The sequence below is a fragment of the Catharus ustulatus genome, chromosome 3 (assembly GCF_009819885.2).
Source record: "Catharus ustulatus isolate bCatUst1 chromosome 3, bCatUst1.pri.v2, whole genome shotgun sequence".
NCBI classification, from domain to species: Eukaryota; Metazoa; Chordata; class Aves; order Passeriformes; family Turdidae; genus Catharus; species Catharus ustulatus.
Window position 1 is genome coordinate 50513687 of NC_046223.1, and position 17030 is coordinate 50530716.

Below are 17030 nucleotides of genomic sequence, written 5' to 3' on the forward strand. Positions count from 1 at the left end.
CATGCTGTTTGAATTTTTGCAGCTCATGTCCAAGTCTTCGTTCAAAGAGAACAGGCAAACTGCCTTTTCTCTTACTTGCCTCACAGAAAGACTATCTTCAGAGTCTTTAACCTATAGTTAGTAGGTTTGAAATACTTTGTTATGACTGCAGGATGGAGATAAGTGTTTCTAATAGAGTTAAGTGCTTAAGAAGAGTTATCTACTAGTGCTTGTACAATACATTCGTAGCAAAACTTATTTTGGCCTATTTTGAAAACCAGGTTGATAAAAATTTCATCTGATGAGAAACAAAAGCAGGACAAAAGCAGCAGAGTTCTGATCTATAACTTTTCCCCCAGTATTACTCTTACACTCAGCCTTCTTTATCAGGAAGGAGGAGTGGCACACCTTAAATAAAAGTGAGGCCAAGAATTTTGTCTAATTGAAAACTTATAGGTTTGATTATTATTAGTCCAAATTTAATTGCTGCAGGCAAAGAAAAGAGTAACAATCACGCTTACTTTTTTCTACTTCTTGTCCTGCTTTTATGCTCACCTTTCTACTTAAGCCCATCTGGACCCTGAGGTCGATGGTTTTGTAGATGTGGTGGCAGTGCAATTTCACTACCTTCATCAGGAGGAATAAGATGTTTATCTTGATGGCTTCTTCCTCACACAAGAATCCAGTGAGGGGAGGGTCATTTTTATGTTTGCTAGCACGTTTTCATCTTTCTTCATTGGTCTGCAGCTCCATGAAAACGCCAAATTTTGTGTACACGATGCCTTTTATGAATGTTACATACTCTTTCTTTATTCTCTTTGTTGCCCCTAAAACCAGTTTTGTCCAGCTCTAAGTCTGCATTTCTTTGACTGTGGGTGAGTTGTTTATAGCCGTGGCTTTCTGATTCACTGCCAAGCCTGTGCACCATCTCTTAGCATCCCATGGCTGTACTCTACACTGCATCCTATATCTCTACTTGTCAATAGCCTCTGCTATTGTTACTAGGCCTGTATTTCCCTATACTACATCATTGCGGTAGTTGTAAATACCTCATTCTACATGGAATAACTGCTTGTTACTGCTGTCTATATAAAGCTGTGTTTGTACCACACAAAGATAAACAAAAGTTTAAAAATATACTAAAAACTAGCCATAGACACCTAGTGAATTACAGAAATTGCTATGATAGCTAAACCAAGTAAAATGTTGAGACGGGTCAAGAAAAATTCAAGGGAGGCCTGACAAGCTTCAAGCTAGCAAATTCAGCACATAGCTTTTGGCTGGTTCCTAGTAATTGCAATTCTGTATTGTGGGACTACACCATTACAAATGCAATTCTTTCAATGTTAGAAGCAGCAAATCTTGTTGATGTAGAATTGTTAAACTTCCATATAGATAGGATGATGTTTTTTGTTTTGTTCTGTTACTTGTTTTTATGCATTTCTTATCCCTGTATTTCTCCATGTTTTAAGAGTGTTTAATAGTATTACTGACTAAGTAAATTTCCATCAGTTGAGAAAAGAAAATTAAAATGGATTTATTTTTTCACCGCTTTTCCATACACAACTTCAAATTTGTATTTCTTTTTAATTTATATAAGCTATTTTCTGAGAAGTGATTGTGATGCTGGCAGCTTAGATTAGCAGTTATGCTCCCTGCATGTACCTAACCATTTCTGCATTTCTGAAGTATGACACAACTTTCATGGTTTTCACTGGGAGAGTGAATTCGCAGTGCAAATTTAGCAATGCATCACTGCAGTGAGTTGTAGTTGATTTCTTTTTAAGTGCAACATGAGATGTTTTTGAATTTATGCAACCATGAACACATATTTTAAGATTAAAAGGTTTACAGATATTACAGTCACAAAAGATATTAAATTTGGGAACCTCATAAGTCTTTGTAATCTGTGCCTTACAGATTTTCTGAGGGGGAGGCATGGAATGACTAGGAAGGAATTGCTTGATGACAGGCACTTACTATACAGACTCTCTGAGAATATCTTATGTTACAAGTAATGTAATACCTGTAAGGTCATGGCTGCTTGTATATTTAAAAACCAACACAATATGTCTGTGTTTTTGCTACTCTTTTAATTCAGGAGAATATACATTGGCTGCGGAGCTGTACAGAGAAGTACTAAGATCATCTGAAGAGCACAAAGAAAAGCTCAAAACAGATTCCTTGCAAGTGAGTGAGCATTGAAATGTAAAGAAAAAGAGATGTAGTTAAGAACTGGAATACTTTAGATTTAATTTAGCAGGTCAGTCTATTCTTCCTTCCAGTGGTGTGCTGAATTACTCTTTCAGCCTGCTGTAATGATCACAATCTTTAGATAGGAATCTGTCCCATGACCTTCATGTGTGGTTGGTTGTTTTTTTGGTTTTTTTTGACCAAAAAAAACTACTGTGTTTCAAAAAACCTGCTTTTGAGTTTTTTTGATGTCCCTAAAACAGTGTATGATCTCCACCTGCTGTTCTGCAGTACAGTTAACAAGCTGAATTCCTAGTCTGGTGCATGTGACTGACTGCTCATGTTACCAGTGTTACGTTACATCCAGCAATTACTGAATGCAGGGTTTGCACTGAGAGTGATGTTAATGTGCCAAATGATAGAGAATAATAAAGTATTTGCCCTGCAGAAGACAAAAGGGCATCAAAACACGAAGAATAATTGAAGTGCCTTTTTGGGCATTTGACTTCATGCTTTTTGAATACTATTTAAAAATATGAATATATTTACCTGATAGAAAAAGTCATGGTTCTCTATGTAACATACTCATAGATCTTCAAGCTGTCAGTTCTAAATTGACCAAAATTTTCTTCACTATAATAGAGATGTAAAATGTTAGTGACACATAGATAAGAAGTGATCTGTTTCTTTACTTGCTTCTCTGAACAAATTGTTGTTTGATTGTGTTACATGTGGTCACCTGATGTCTCTGTTGCACTTGTTTGATACTTTCTTTTCCTTTGTGGCTTCCTGGGTGAGTTTTTTTCACTTAGCATAGATGTATTAGCATGAACTAAGTGGCTGAGATAGGCCAGAGGTGAAGAGAATCCAGGATGTGAGAAGGGCACAAGTTTGTTAGTGGAGATTATTAGTTTGAGTTTGTGGGAGCTGTGCAGGAAGCATAATTGGTCTGGTTTGAGAAACAAAGAGTGAAACCAGAGAAGAGGAGTAGAGTTTCTTTATATTAATAATCAAATCTCTTTTCCCAAAAAGTATACCAAAAGTTCATGTGTTTTATAATATCTTCTATTTCAGAGAAATGAAAAATATTAAAAATTATTACAGCTCTTGGTATCTGGTCTTTCTTTACACTTTATTTTACTTTAGATAGGCTAAATGAATTGTTTCCTCAAAATACTCTAAAAGAAATTTACTAAAGAAAGTGCTCTGAGATAAAGAATTTGTTTTTCATAATAGTCAAGGGTTGTTTTAATTAGGAGGGTGAGTATGGTATAGGATCTGATGACATGGTATCACCTGGTATACCTGCTGATTTGCCTTTGCGATGTTAAAGAAGGTCTTTTTAATATTTCATTTCCTATTATTTCCTACCCAGTAAAATGTGGAAAGGAATCTTTCTTTACTATACAAGATGCTTCCACATTAGCAGAGCATTACAAGACTGGTTTTAAAAGCATGCTCATTACTTGCTGTAAGCTTTCATTGCTGTTCAGATATTTCCTGTCACAGATATTGCAATAGGTTTTTTTAATAGTTGCTCTTGACTTTTTGTGTATTTAGAGACTTCATTCTACACATAATTTGATGGAATTGTTGGCAAAGCACCCAGGAATTCCCCCAACTTTGCGTGATAGCCGACTTGCAGAAGAGGTAAACATATTTTGTTTTTACACAAATATCAAAGAGCACATTTTTACATTTTGTTCCCTCAGCATTTTCTCTAACTAAAGAAACAACAATTCTTTTCATTTCAAAAGAAATAACTTTTGAGTTAACTACATACATTTCCCTTAAACTTAATAAATCAAGAGTTGTTACTATGTGATGATAGCAGAAATATCCAATACAATATTGCTGTTCTCAATGCTGGTGCCTCTTATGTTGTGAGTATGTTTTATGGAAATGCTCTAAAATGCTGTTTCCCCACCCCCATGTTCCTATGGAAGTAACTTACATAGATGTCACTGATAAAGAATGTGTCATCCTCAATTCGTCTGAGTCCTTCATCTCCTCACATTTTCTTTAGCTTTCCTCATTTTCAACTTCAAATAGTCAGAGTTTTCTGTAGGTGAAGTTTATTTTTCTTTGGCCAGATGAGCAAATAATTGTATGATGCTTTCTGTATGCATAAGCTTAATTATATCCTTAATCCTAACTGGGGAAGTATCTGGCAAAATAGCTGGGATTACTCTTCCCCCTGGTTACTTGCAGTGGACATAAGGACAATGTTTGCAAAAGAATGTCATTTTTGTGTCACTGTTGGGGCTGTGAGGGACCTTGGGACATCTCTAGCTGAACTTTCCTCTCAGAGCGAGGTCAAGACATATTTCTGTCCGGGTATCCCAGGCTTTATCCAACTGGCCTTTTAAAACCTACAAGGAAAGAGATTTCACAATTTAACTGAGTAGCCTGTTCCAGTACGTCATATATCCCATAGAAGGGAGGTTCTGTGTGATTTTTTTTCCTGTTTCAATTTATAGCCATAGTCCCTTGTTCGCTTGCCATGCACTTCAGTAAAATGCCTGGACTCCCAGTCTTGGTGATTTTCTTCTGCCTGCTGGGAAGCTGTTCTGTAGTAATCTAAGTCTCTCTCTTTCAAGCTGCACAGGCCCAGTTCTTCCAGCCTCTCCTGTTTTATGCTGATGATGAGAATCTGTCTTTTGATGTTTTATAATTTTTATGCAAATTTTATGTAAGCGTAGTGGTGTTTTCTGTTTTAATGAGGCTTTTTCTCCTAAATACAATAAAGTTTGTACCTGCCTTATAGAAGTTCTATAGAAGTAGTGCCTGTTTTGTATTGACCTGTAATTCTAGCAGTTTTAAAATACTGCATTGTCCTGGCATGATTATAAAGAAAACTATTAGAAAATTTGTCTTGTTTATAAATGTAGTGCCCGGGTGGTTTTTCATAGCTGTCTTTCGCCAGTAGCTCTTCAAAGTACCTGAGAGTCCTCCAGGTAAACTGGGCTCTGTAACAAAAATGTAGAATCTTAGAAGTAGCAAACACAAAAAGACTTAAATGTACACTAAAATGCACAAAATAAATGTATGTATTGATATCAGTATGTAACATTGCAAGATACGTGTTATGTTTGTTTGTTCATCAGTTTTTAAAATATAAAATAAACTGGTACTGCTTTTATAGTAGTGGCACTTGCGTGCCAAGAGGGGTTTCACTGTTAGAAGTAATTTTTCTGAAAAAAATTGTATCTGGTGCATGTAGTGACATTTAAGCCTTTTTTGTTATTTTATAAGTAAGTTTTTTATGTAGGTAAGTTCAATTGTCCTGTTCTCAGACTGTTCTGGATTCTTTATTGTTTGCTTATTCAATACAGGTAAGTAAGAATGCTGAGTTATATTCCAGTTCCCTTTTGTAATGTGTTTTATTCCTATTGCGTTGGTTGGGCTTACCCAAAAGCAAAATTGCACAGTTAGCATCTCTGTAGTAATTTGTCTTCTCAAATATTTTTTTTACTTATTAGTAAATGGTGGATTCTAAAGGACAAGAAATATTGGTAAATATTGCTTACAAATGAAGGTGGTAGCACATAGGTAACCATTTAAAAGCACTATGGTAACTGGGGAGTTTTTATGTCTGCGGTATTCCTCACAGATATGATTTGTGCATAGATTAAACTCTTATTTCTCTACAGGCAGAACAACTTCGACAGCATTATATGAGTAAATCCAATGCAGAAGTTGCAGAAGCCCATCAGGCCTTGCAGCCAGTCCTTCAAACCATTCGGGAACTTCAAAGAAAGGCAGGTACCTCTTAAAGGTTTTGTCTCTTGACGTTTGGCATTTTAAAATAATATTATTTTCACCTGTTTATCCAGAACTCTAGCTGTTTACCTTCTTTCTGCTATTAAAATTACAAGGTCACTTCCTTATTGCTCTATTAATTTCACAGAGAACTTTGCTGTCTCTGATTAAATGATCTTTTCATCTCTTGAGAGAAAGAAGGAAGAAATTTTGTGACCACAGTATCTCTGTGTGGTTGTTTTGTGTATATAGCCATGGTGACTCTGACTCTGCTGAAGAAATATAAAGATATGAAGAATGTAGACAGTTTCTTAGTCATGTGTTTACACATCAGCAGAAGATGGGATATTTTTAAATCACACTGTCATCCTCCACTTTTTACGGAATTAGCCAGTGTTTGACCATGGCCTAAAGAGCAGTATACACCTCTGCTGCAATGAATAGATTGGTTTTCTGTTGAATGTTCAAGGATAAATCTCTTGTTTTTCATACAGATACATTCAGGTTCTCCTTGGTGGTTGGATGTCATCCAGACAGCAATACAGTATGCCATCGATGAGGAGCTTGTTCAACGTGTGCAAAATGAAATAACCTGCAACTACAAACAGCAGACAAGTAAACTCTCCATGGCAGAGAAGTAAGAGAATAACTGAAATAAGCTCTTAAATCTACTCAGGTGTTCTTACTAGTTTGCGCTAGCAGTTGCAATTAGCAGGCATTTTTGCTTCAGAGCATCTGGACTGCAATTATGTTTCAAAACCAGTCCCTGAAAATGTGCAGCTAGATAGAAGACTTGGAAAGAACAGCAGGAAAATTACTGTTTTCTCTTAGATAAGCCTTCTTTGAAATGTTCTATATTTTCTGCTGTGGTTTTACAGTCTTCTATACTTGTAAAACTGCTGAGTAAGAAGAATTGAAACATGCCATTAATTATAACATTAAAATTGAGTAACCTCTAAAAGAATTGGCTTGCTTGAATTGAAAGTAGACAGACAATAACAGAAAAACCTTGTATAACACCATAAAATAGCATCAGTGTTTTTCTGAGCAAAGAATTTAAGGTTGGTTTCATGTTCAGGACAACAGTACAAGATGACCACTTGTTTTTGGGTTCAATTACAGAGTAATGAATACAGAAGGGACATTCAGAGGTCACTTAAGTCAACCCCCATCTTAAGGTGCAGACTCCATGCTTGTTCAATCCTGTAAAGTTGCACAGGGATTTGACCTGTTAAGTATCTCCAAGGAGGGAGATTCAGTAATCTGTGTGAAGCCTGTTCCAGTATTTGGCCCACTTGGTGGAAAAGGCATTAAAATTCTTTTACCTAGTTAATATTTCCTGTGTTGCATCTTGTGTACATTGTCTCCTGTTCTTTTGCCAGATGCCTTTGACAAAAGTTTGACTCTGTCTTCTCTGTACCTTCCACTTAGATAAATATAGAAATCAATAAGGTCTCCCCTAAATTTTACAATTGAATAGACCCTTTTCTCCTAACCCCCTCTCATTCTGGGTGAAGGTCTGTAAGCTCATCACAGAAAAGGGAGACATAGGAAGGACAGTGCTCTTATAGTTCAACTTCACGCAATTTTCTCAGATACATGAACTTACGCTATTAAATACAGTCTTTCTGAATCATGTTTTAGTCAAATACATTTTTATTATATTTATAATATAAATATATGTATATAAATGTATATACATCTGTGTACAAGTTTATAAAACATATGTATAAATTTAAATACTTAAGATACACATGTATTTTAATTCCATATGTAAAGATGTATCTTCCACTCTTAACTACTCTGCCATCGTGATTCCAAAAGGTTGAAATTTCTTCTTGAGGGATGTAAATGTATCTTTTATTTTCTGTACTTAACATAATTCTGTTGAATAATCTGCATAGAGACAGAAAACTCTTTTTTCTTCAGCACAAGAGGCAATGGGCACAAACTGAAACACATGTTCCCTCTGAACATCAGGGAATGTTTTTTTTACTGTGAGGGTGACTGAACACTGAAACAAGTACCCTGGAGAGGTTTGTGGGATCTCCATCCTTCAGATACTCAAAAGTTGTCTGGGCATGGTCCTGGGCAACCAGCTCTAGGTCACCCTGCTTGAGGAGAGCATTTGAGTAAGACAACACCCTGAGGCCCCTTCCAACCTCAACCAGTCTGTGAGTCTGGATATGAATGTTTCATGGTTGAGAGTGATAGCATCACATTCTGGTCAAAATAAATATGAGGAAAGGCTTGTTTGCATGTTCATGCAAAACTTTTATGCCTATGCATCCATCTGTATGTTAGCTTGTATAATTTTGGAAATGCTATCTGTGACTAAACTTTCTGTTATAGCACAGGGATAAAACTTACTTCCTTTTCAATTTATTTTAGCGTATGAGATAAAAACAATGTCTTATCAAGTGCTACTGGTCAGTGGTGGAAACAACAAATACTCTTAATTGAGTACTGGATATGATTAATCCATCATATAGCGAGGGAGATCTTTATAAAGCTGATGTTATTCAGCAACTGATGATATTAACAGCAGACTTATGGTCTACCTGGTTAGGCAAACTTTGTGTGTTACTTCAAAATGCATGTTACTGAAGTAGCTCATATCCAGTACCAAGCTTTAGTAGTGTTAAACCTGTGCTTTGCTCTCTGCACTGTACAAAACAGATGTTTTGGATCAGACTTTCCATATTGAGTAGAAACACAGTCATACATCAATGTCAGACCTTGTAGGAATGATGCACTTTCTTTCAGCAAGAGACTTCTGCTCTCAGGAGAAATGGGAAGTGCTTAACTTGGGTTCACGTTTGTGTTCATTACTGCAACACCCCTCCAGTCACAAAAGACAGCTAGGTTTTAGGAAAATAGTTTACTATTGTGTCAATTTAATAATTTTAACTTTGAAAGCTAACTTACTGAATGAAGTGTGTTTTTGTGATGGGTTCATGTGTCTGCTGTGAATTGCACAGGTGCATTGAAAACCATTTTGTTGGTCAGGAGACACAAGATACCTAAGTACATGAAATGGTTTTCATTTAGCTGATTTGTACTGTGGGCCAGAATATTGCATGTTGGTGTTTGCTACTGGTATTTGGCCACATCTCTCAAGTCTTGGAAGGAGTCTTTCTGTTCTAAAAATACCAGGCATCAGCTCTGGGGATACACTGGAGTGATTTCTAACAGCATTGCATGTAGCAGTAATAAGCATTTGCTTGTGGTACCCACTTTGTATATTGTCCTAGATAGCTATTTAGCTACTTCTCTTCTACTTTAAAATACTGAATCAAGTTTGGATTTGTGTCTTGGTGTACAGTAATTTCCCTTTTTCTTTAAATCAGATTCCGTGACTGCAGAGGCCTTCAATACCTACTCACAACCCAGCTGGATGAAGTGAAGAAGTTCCAGAAGATTGTAAGAGAAGCAGTGAAAAACTTAGAAGGCCCTCCTTCTAAGCAGGTTATTGAGGCTGCCACTATCTGCCATTTGCGACCTGTTAGACTGCCACTTAACAAGTAAGTCTTGAAAACAGAAAATACAGCTTAGATGTGTATTACTAGATTTTCCTTGATTTTAAATACCATATTAAAGTTTTTATTATGTACTCAGGAACTCTATGCACACAGATATCACAGATCCGTTTATTAGAATAATGACCTTTGCTTTTATTTTTTTTAAATCTAGTGTCAGCTATATTATTGTACGTATGACTGTTGTTTTGTTCTTTTTAAACAGTTTTGTGTAGTTTTATATGTTGGATTAAGGGTTATGGTAATTTGGTTTCTCATGTAATTCTGAATGCTTCTATTTTCTGTTTTGAAGCTGTGTCTTTTGTAAGGCTGATGAGTTGTTCACAGAATATGAGTCGAAGCTCTTTATGCATAGGTAAGTTCATAGCTTTATAAATTTCTCACTGTTAGAAAAAGTGAAAGTTGAATTAGTTTGTTTTCTGAAATGTTTATGACCAAATGACAGTGACTTCTTGTTGATGGCTTTGAGAGCAGTTCTGTTAGGTTTAATTTTCTTTGTGAATTTCATTTGAAGAAATGGTGTCCAAGGAATGAATACATGCCACTTTCTCTCAAGCCACTGTAATATGACCATACATTCGAAATGAAGTGGTGTTGTTCAGAAAACATGTGTATAAATACAAGTATGCTAATTCAACACATATTCCTATTTGTGCAAATAATTATTTGCAGTCCGATTGCAAGTGGTATAATACCATCCTCGTTCAATATTATGATGAGAGATCTCGTGATGAAGCTGAAAGAAGGGTCAGACTAGCATAGGGTGTCAGAGAAGTATGCATAGTGGGCAGTTCTGTGAGGCATAGATTACAGCTCTCTGCATGCTTTCTCTTGGACTTCTCTCTCATATCCCTCACAATGTCAAAATTGGACTGAAAAATCTTGGTTACTGAGAAACATTTTGGAAAGTCTGTCAGTGGGAGTTCTGTTGCCTCATGACTGCTGGAATCAGGAAGAATTGATGTATTTCTGAATTAGCATTATTTGTCAAGGAGAGAACTGGGAAGCTGCGCTGTTCTTTCACAGTGAAATACACAGCAAATTTTGCATCAGAGTTTAACTGTAATTCTTGCTTATATACAATCAGAATTGAATTTTTTTAATTAATGTGACATTAATAACTACTGAAAGATGGTTTAGATGTGTAAGCCTTTACAAAAGCTATTGATTTTGAGCTGACAAAATAGCCTGAGGATTGGTACTGAAGTCACTGTGTTCTAAGCAGGCTTTTGATTAGGTAATAAAACAGCTGTTTATATTTGCTTGGTTTGCATTATCCTTTAATCACATATAAGAAGGGTGAAACAGATGATGAATAAGTACAGATGGATGTGGAAGTAAACCGTCAGAGCTAATTGGTTTGTTGGGTTTGTTTTGAAGTGTTAAAGGCCAAATGGCAATATTTGAGGAGATGATAGAAGACCAAGAAGGGATTGTTGATGACCGTTTGCCCACCACAAGCAGAGGGCTCTGGGCAACCAGTGAAACTGAGCGTGCCTTGAAGGCTCTTCTCTCCTTTGCCAAAGCTCACCGAATGGATGTTAGGCTAACTGAAGAAGGGACTGTATTCCTGGAACTGTTTGAAGCATGGAAAAAGGAATATAAGGTACAGTAAATTACATGGTGATCAAACAGTTGTGTGGTCCATTTATTATAAACAAATTGCAGCTGAATATTAGCACATCTAAGTCATATTCCTCATATTCCTACACCAGCGTTTTCCACAGTGCTTATTACAGGTTTTGATTTTAAATGATTGATGTATTATTTAAGAGTTTCTAAAAGCTATGCTGGTTCCTAATCAAATTACTAAGCAATGTAATCACATTTATTAAGACGGTAAAAAGATAAAATTAAATGTGTTCATCTGTTTACTTGAATCAGAATGCAGCAAGACTCAGCAAATCCAACGCCAGTCCATTCTGTAATTCAGTTTACCTTCGGTCTTGTGAAGAAGGAACACAGTTTTTTCATGTGCTTTTATGTTAGGAAACACAAGATGACACTAATATGCCAATGAGAATGAAGACAGTGTTCTAATTCCGTCTGTTGCAACTTGGAAGTACTGATTTAGTCGCCTGTACTACTATAATATACACTGAGTGACAAGGATAATACTCTGTGAAATAACTGGGTTTTTATTCGGCAGTGGTTTTTTTATTTTTGTTTTGCAAGGCATTTTGTTTCTGAAGTTTTAGTTGCATTAATTATTGTAATACTAGTTGTTGTAAAAGAAATGAGAGACAGCTATTTATAGTTATTTATACAGAGAGGCTGGAAAAGAGAACAGGCAAAATGATGCTTTTTTTCCTTTGTAATTAGTTGTTGTTGTGGCAGAATGCTGTAAAGAAATATTATCTTTTCCTCCAAAGAGATTCTCACATTTTATTTTCCATTGTATGGCAGAGTCATGTAAGGGTAACTCAGCTTAGTTCTGCTGTTCATTTGTTTGGGGTTTTCTTACAGTTACTTCATGAGTACTGGATGGTCCTTAGGGATCATGTGTCTGCTATTGATGAGCTGGCAATGGCAACAGAGCGACTGAGAGTGCGTCACCCCGATGAGCCAAAACCAAATCCACCAGTGCTCCACATCATAGAACCACATGAGGTAGAGTACTGGGCAGGAGAGAATGGTTTCTTTTTGAAGGAACCTACCTCCTACAAAAATGAAATCTGCATCTGGATCTTATGTATAATGTCTATAATGTGTCTCTGTTTTCATTTCAGACAGGCTTGGTAGAGTATAGAATTCTTACCTATTTCTATGTTAAGTACGTGGGCCATTTAGAGCTTGTAACTGTTACTTTGATATATTTTTGTTAGTCATCTGACAAAGTGGCATGTTTCCAAAAGACTGCTGTCCTTGCAGCAGCAACTGCATCCTTCCTTTCTCTACAATTGCCCAAGCTGGTGGAAAACTGAAAGGTTTATCTGATTCCTTACCTGTATTGACACTTTCCAGAAACAGCTATATAAAACAGAAGTGCACACCTCAAAGAAAAATCTTTTTTTCAGTATTTTGAAATTTCTGAGCTATCCCTTACTCTGTTTATGATGATAGAGAAAATGCTGGGTTGATTTAATCTCTTAATTTTTTTTTTGCACCAGTAGAAGTGTATTTTCTTAGACACATTTTGTTCTTCTTTTTCCTGTGAGATTGAGTTGGATAAAAGTGCTTTTTTCTATAAGGAAATAGATTTCATCTCTGTATTAAAACAATTTTTAAAAAGGAGCACTTCGCTTAACAAATGCCTAATGAAGTCTTAAGGTTTATGCATGTATGTGCAGCCATAAAAGAAACAGCCGTTACTTTGGCCTTCATCCTTCAGGTACTTGCCTCTCCTGCAGTATTACACTTCTTCACTATCAGCTGTAATTACAGTAATTTCACGACTATAAGGCGCACCCTTTTGACTAAAATTTCCCCTCGAACCTGGAAGTGCACCTTATAGTCCGGTGCACCTTATTTGATGTAAAAAGTTGCGAAATTTTCCAAACCGGAAGTGTGAGCTGTGAGCCGTGGGGGAAGCCAGAAGTGCCACGGCAGCCGGCTGGAGGCGGGCCCAGGGGCCCACGGCACCACCCCTGCCGGGTGGAGGCGGGCTTGGGGGCCCATGGCTGCCGGGTGAAGGCGGGCCAAGGGGCCGGCGGCACCGCCTCTCCCGGGTCCAGGCAGTCCCAGGGGCCCATGGCTGCTGGGTCCAGGGGGGCCCGGTGGCTCGCGGCACCGCCCCCGCTGGGTACAGGCGGGCCCGAGGGCCCATGGCTGCCGGGTTGAGGCGGGGCCTCAGCCAGCAACCGTGTGGGGTGAGCTGGGGGCGGAGCCTCGCTGCAAAAAAAAAGTGCGCCTTATAGTCCAGTGCGCCTTATATGATCTACAAAGTTGCGAATTTTACCGACTCCGGGGGGGTGCGCCTTATAGTCCGGTGCGCCTTATGGTCGTGAAATTACTGTAATCTAAAAAGAAGTCAGCTTGATGTTTCTGTCTTTGTATACGTTAAATCAAAAGTGGAAATTTCTAAGAAATAAAATAATTGTCTCTTATACATTGCTTTTGGAACCAGCAGTTGATTCTAGAATATACATATACAATTGTAAGAAAATAGACAATAAATTGAATGAAGTTCAAAAGAAACTTCTAAAAATTTGGGTTATTTTAATTTAGTTTTGTTTCTGTAAAGAACCAATAATATAAATAAAACAATAAAAAGCAATTTTGTGTATCTTCTGTGTCTCAGACCATTCACAGTGCTGTGCTCATAATGGGTACAGGAAAGGAATAGATAATTGATTTTGTTTGGGGAGAAGGACATCTTAAATTTCCAGTGTGAGCTGGTTTTCTATCTGTCACCAGTAAATTATTCAGCTGAATTTCACCCAAAAAAAAAAAAAAATTAAGCCTTATTGTAAAACTCAACATTTTTTTCACCCTTAACACATATTTAATATGTTTTCATAGGTAGAGCAAAATCGAGTGAAACTTCTGAATGACAAGGCAGTTGCCAAATCACAACTTCAAAAGAAATTAGGACAACTTCTGTACCTCACTAATCTGGAGAAAGTAAGATTAATGATTCCTTGGTCTTTACCTAAGTGATGTACTTGTTTACCTGTGGAAAGGAAGAAATCTACTATTTTATTGAAAACTTCCATCTTAAAGAAATTGTATTATCTGTGGAGAGTCATTGCATTTCGAAGTTTGGTGTGCTGTTCTTTGTGTTACCATGTGCTCATAAAACTATTTATTGTATTATGTATTTTAGTTCCTTGCTTTATGATATGCTTATTAAACTATGAACTAGTTTTAGATGCTTAAAGTTTTCATTAAGACTAACTGGACCATGTTTAGTAGAAGCCTTATAAAATTATTTATGTCTCTGCATACCTTTGGCATTTTACAAAGAGGTTACGTGAAATAGAAGGATAAGCACATCTGAAGTTTAAGTGTTAAAAAAACAAAACAGAACCAAACCTAAACCACCAACTTTCATGTATTATATGTTATTTCAATCATAGTTTTTGAGTAAGCGTGTTTATGTTAAAGGAAGCAATAGTTAAGCAAAATTTAAGTGTTTTTGCAGCAATGTAAAAATGAGAGAAAATATGTGCAGTTTCTTATTTGGAGCTTGTAATTTACCACGATTTTTCAGAGCTGTTATAGAGGTGAAAAATGCCATCTGAAGGACTGGAGAATGAAAAGTTCTCCTTTTGCTTACCATAAGTTAGATATTTTTATAAGTACTCAAGATGGACTTGAATGCATAATATTTTTCATTTGCTCGCACAGTGTTTTGGTTTGATTTGGTTTCTTTTAAGGGGTTCATTATTCATTTTTTTTTCTAGAAACTTGTTTTAAATATAGAATAACAAAATACGAAGCTTATATATTTTTTTCTAATTTATAGTCTCAGGATAAAACTACTGGAGGAGTTAATCCGGAACCATGTCCAATCTGTGCACGTCAACTGGGAAGACAGGTAAGATACTTATTCAGCAGGTTTTAGTTTTAGAACATCTTTAGCTAGAGTTGAGTCAGTTGTGTGTCAAATTGTCAAGATCTGTTTTTAAATTAATGTTGTAATGAAACAGGGAAAATTAGCTGTTTCCTGTAATGTACCTACCAGCCTCTCCCCAGAAATAACATCTTTCTCAGATGCAAGCATTTCTACTTCTTTAGCTTTTGACAGCAGTGCTTTAGTGTTCCAAAAGTGTGTGTTCATGATTGTTTTCTAACTCTGAAATTATACTTTTGGCAGAAAGATTTATTTTCCATTTATAAGCTAACAGAAAGAAGAAGTAGGTAAACATCTGTTGTATGCTGTTATATTTTGCTGTAATTATTCCCACTGATAGTATTTTTTTCTTCTAAAGAAAAGCATGTTGCATATGCAAACAGAAGAAAAATCCAATCGAATAAATACTGGAAATGTGGATTTCTTTCCCCACCACTTCCCTACTGAACTGCAGGAGTTGAAATTCAACTGAGACCTAATTTATATAATAAAGGACAAAGCCATAGTTTAAACTTGACTTATCATTCATTAGGGAAAAACATGAAAGGACTCCTCTATGGTCAAACTAAATTGTCTCTTTCTTTTAGGGTAGCTATTTTAAGGAGGTTTAGCTTCTCTTTGCATTGTAGACTTATGTAAACATGAACTGCTGTCCTGCCATGTTTCCGAAATCTGCTTTGTGCTCTTCTTCCAAAGGTAATACAGGTTTTTAGAGAGAACAGCTGTTAGTTCTGTTAACTGCTGTTATTCTTTATCTCAGAGCTGGAGGAGCTCACTGAGAGGGAAAATAACCTCTTAACTTTCTTTATCTTTTCTTAACAGCAAGACTGCTGCTTTAGAGGATAGCAGCTTTCGTGTTGCAAAGTAGTTTTAAAATACTTTGCATCTGGTTTCTGCACAAATGGAAAAATTTTAAAAACCCTAAAAGACTTTCTTCTTGATAATCAGAGGTTTAATTAATCTCTTTGCTACTTAGTCCCATGAAAACTTTTAGTTTTTCCTCTTGGAATGGCCTAAAGAACTAATACAGCAGAAGATACTATTTTGAATTTCAAAACTACTGGTCTGCAAATTGCTTCTCAGTTATGAAGGTTTCAGCTGACATGTAGATGCTCTAGGCTCACAAGGAGAGAACTGCTTCTGCACTGCAGTCTTCTGTTTCACGTACATTCTGTCAAAAAGAGATTGAGACACTGTGTACGAAATTATTCTTCTAAAGTCTGAAGATGTTGCCTAGGACTTACCAGTAGAGAAAAATGAAAGCATTATTTCTATCACTTATTAAATAAGACTAATCTAGTATGAATGCACAGATAAAGAATTATACAGAAGGCAAATAAAAGTATTTTTGTAGATTTAAAAAATTATGTAAATACTTAACCTGTGTATACATATAAAGCATTAAAAATCATCTTTCATAGAAATGAAAGATTGTAATGTCTTTCCTGAAGTTTGAAACTGAGAAAATGCAAACAATGAACAATAAATGCAGAGACTTCCTTTAGCTCATGAATATCTCTGTGCTGGAAAACTTTGAAATTCAGGCTTTTTAGCAGCTGGAGTGCCACAATTGTAAAATTCTTCTTTAATCTGATGAGTAACATGAAAATAACATAATTTGACTATGAAAATGTAATTTATCATAGATGAGTAGGCTGTTTTTCTTTTGCACTGATACAAAACTTAAACTGTGTTGTGTTTGGGTTTTTTGTTTCCTGCATAGTGGGCAGTGCTGACGTGTGGACACTGTTTTTGTAATGAGTGCATAGCAATCATCATCCAGCAGTACAGCGTTGGCACCCGCCGGAGCTCAATTAAATGTGCCATTTGCCGGCAGACAACATCTCATAAAGAAATATCTTATGTCTTCACTGCAGAAGCTGCAAATCAGGAGGATGATATTCCTGTAAAGGTGAGTTGTCTGCAGGAGCTCTGTGACTCAAACTTTCAGCAGTGCATATTTGTTATGTTTTGTAGCATACTGCAGTTAGGCAGACAAGTGTACTGTGTAGTTTTATAAACAGTTTGGCCTAGTGACAAAA

At 36.4% G+C, this 17030-nt stretch overlaps 1 protein-coding gene across 4 annotated transcripts in view; it reads left to right on the forward strand.

Annotated features, from left to right (window-relative positions):
- The window catches only part of SHPRH (SNF2 histone linker PHD RING helicase), a 57786-nt gene that overhangs the window by 24055 nt on the left and 16701 nt on the right, over positions 1-17030 (forward strand). For all 4 annotated transcript variants that reach the window (XR_004417271.1, XM_033053717.1, XM_033053718.1 and 1 more), the window contains 11 exons: positions 2081-2169; positions 3733-3822; positions 5826-5933; positions 6429-6571; positions 9285-9458; positions 9766-9828; positions 10854-11079; positions 11940-12083; positions 13935-14036; positions 14881-14952; positions 16712-16900. Coding sequence is in view for 3 of the 4 variants with exons in the window: in XM_033053717.1 (XP_032909608.1) it covers positions 2081-2169; positions 3733-3822; positions 5826-5933; positions 6429-6571; positions 9285-9458; positions 9766-9828; positions 10854-11079; positions 11940-12083; positions 13935-14036; positions 14881-14952; positions 16712-16900 (1400 nt within the window). In the remaining variant the exon portion in view is untranslated. The remainder of the gene's footprint in view (positions 1-2080; positions 2170-3732; positions 3823-5825; positions 5934-6428; positions 6572-9284; positions 9459-9765; positions 9829-10853; positions 11080-11939; positions 12084-13934; positions 14037-14880; positions 14953-16711; positions 16901-17030) is intronic.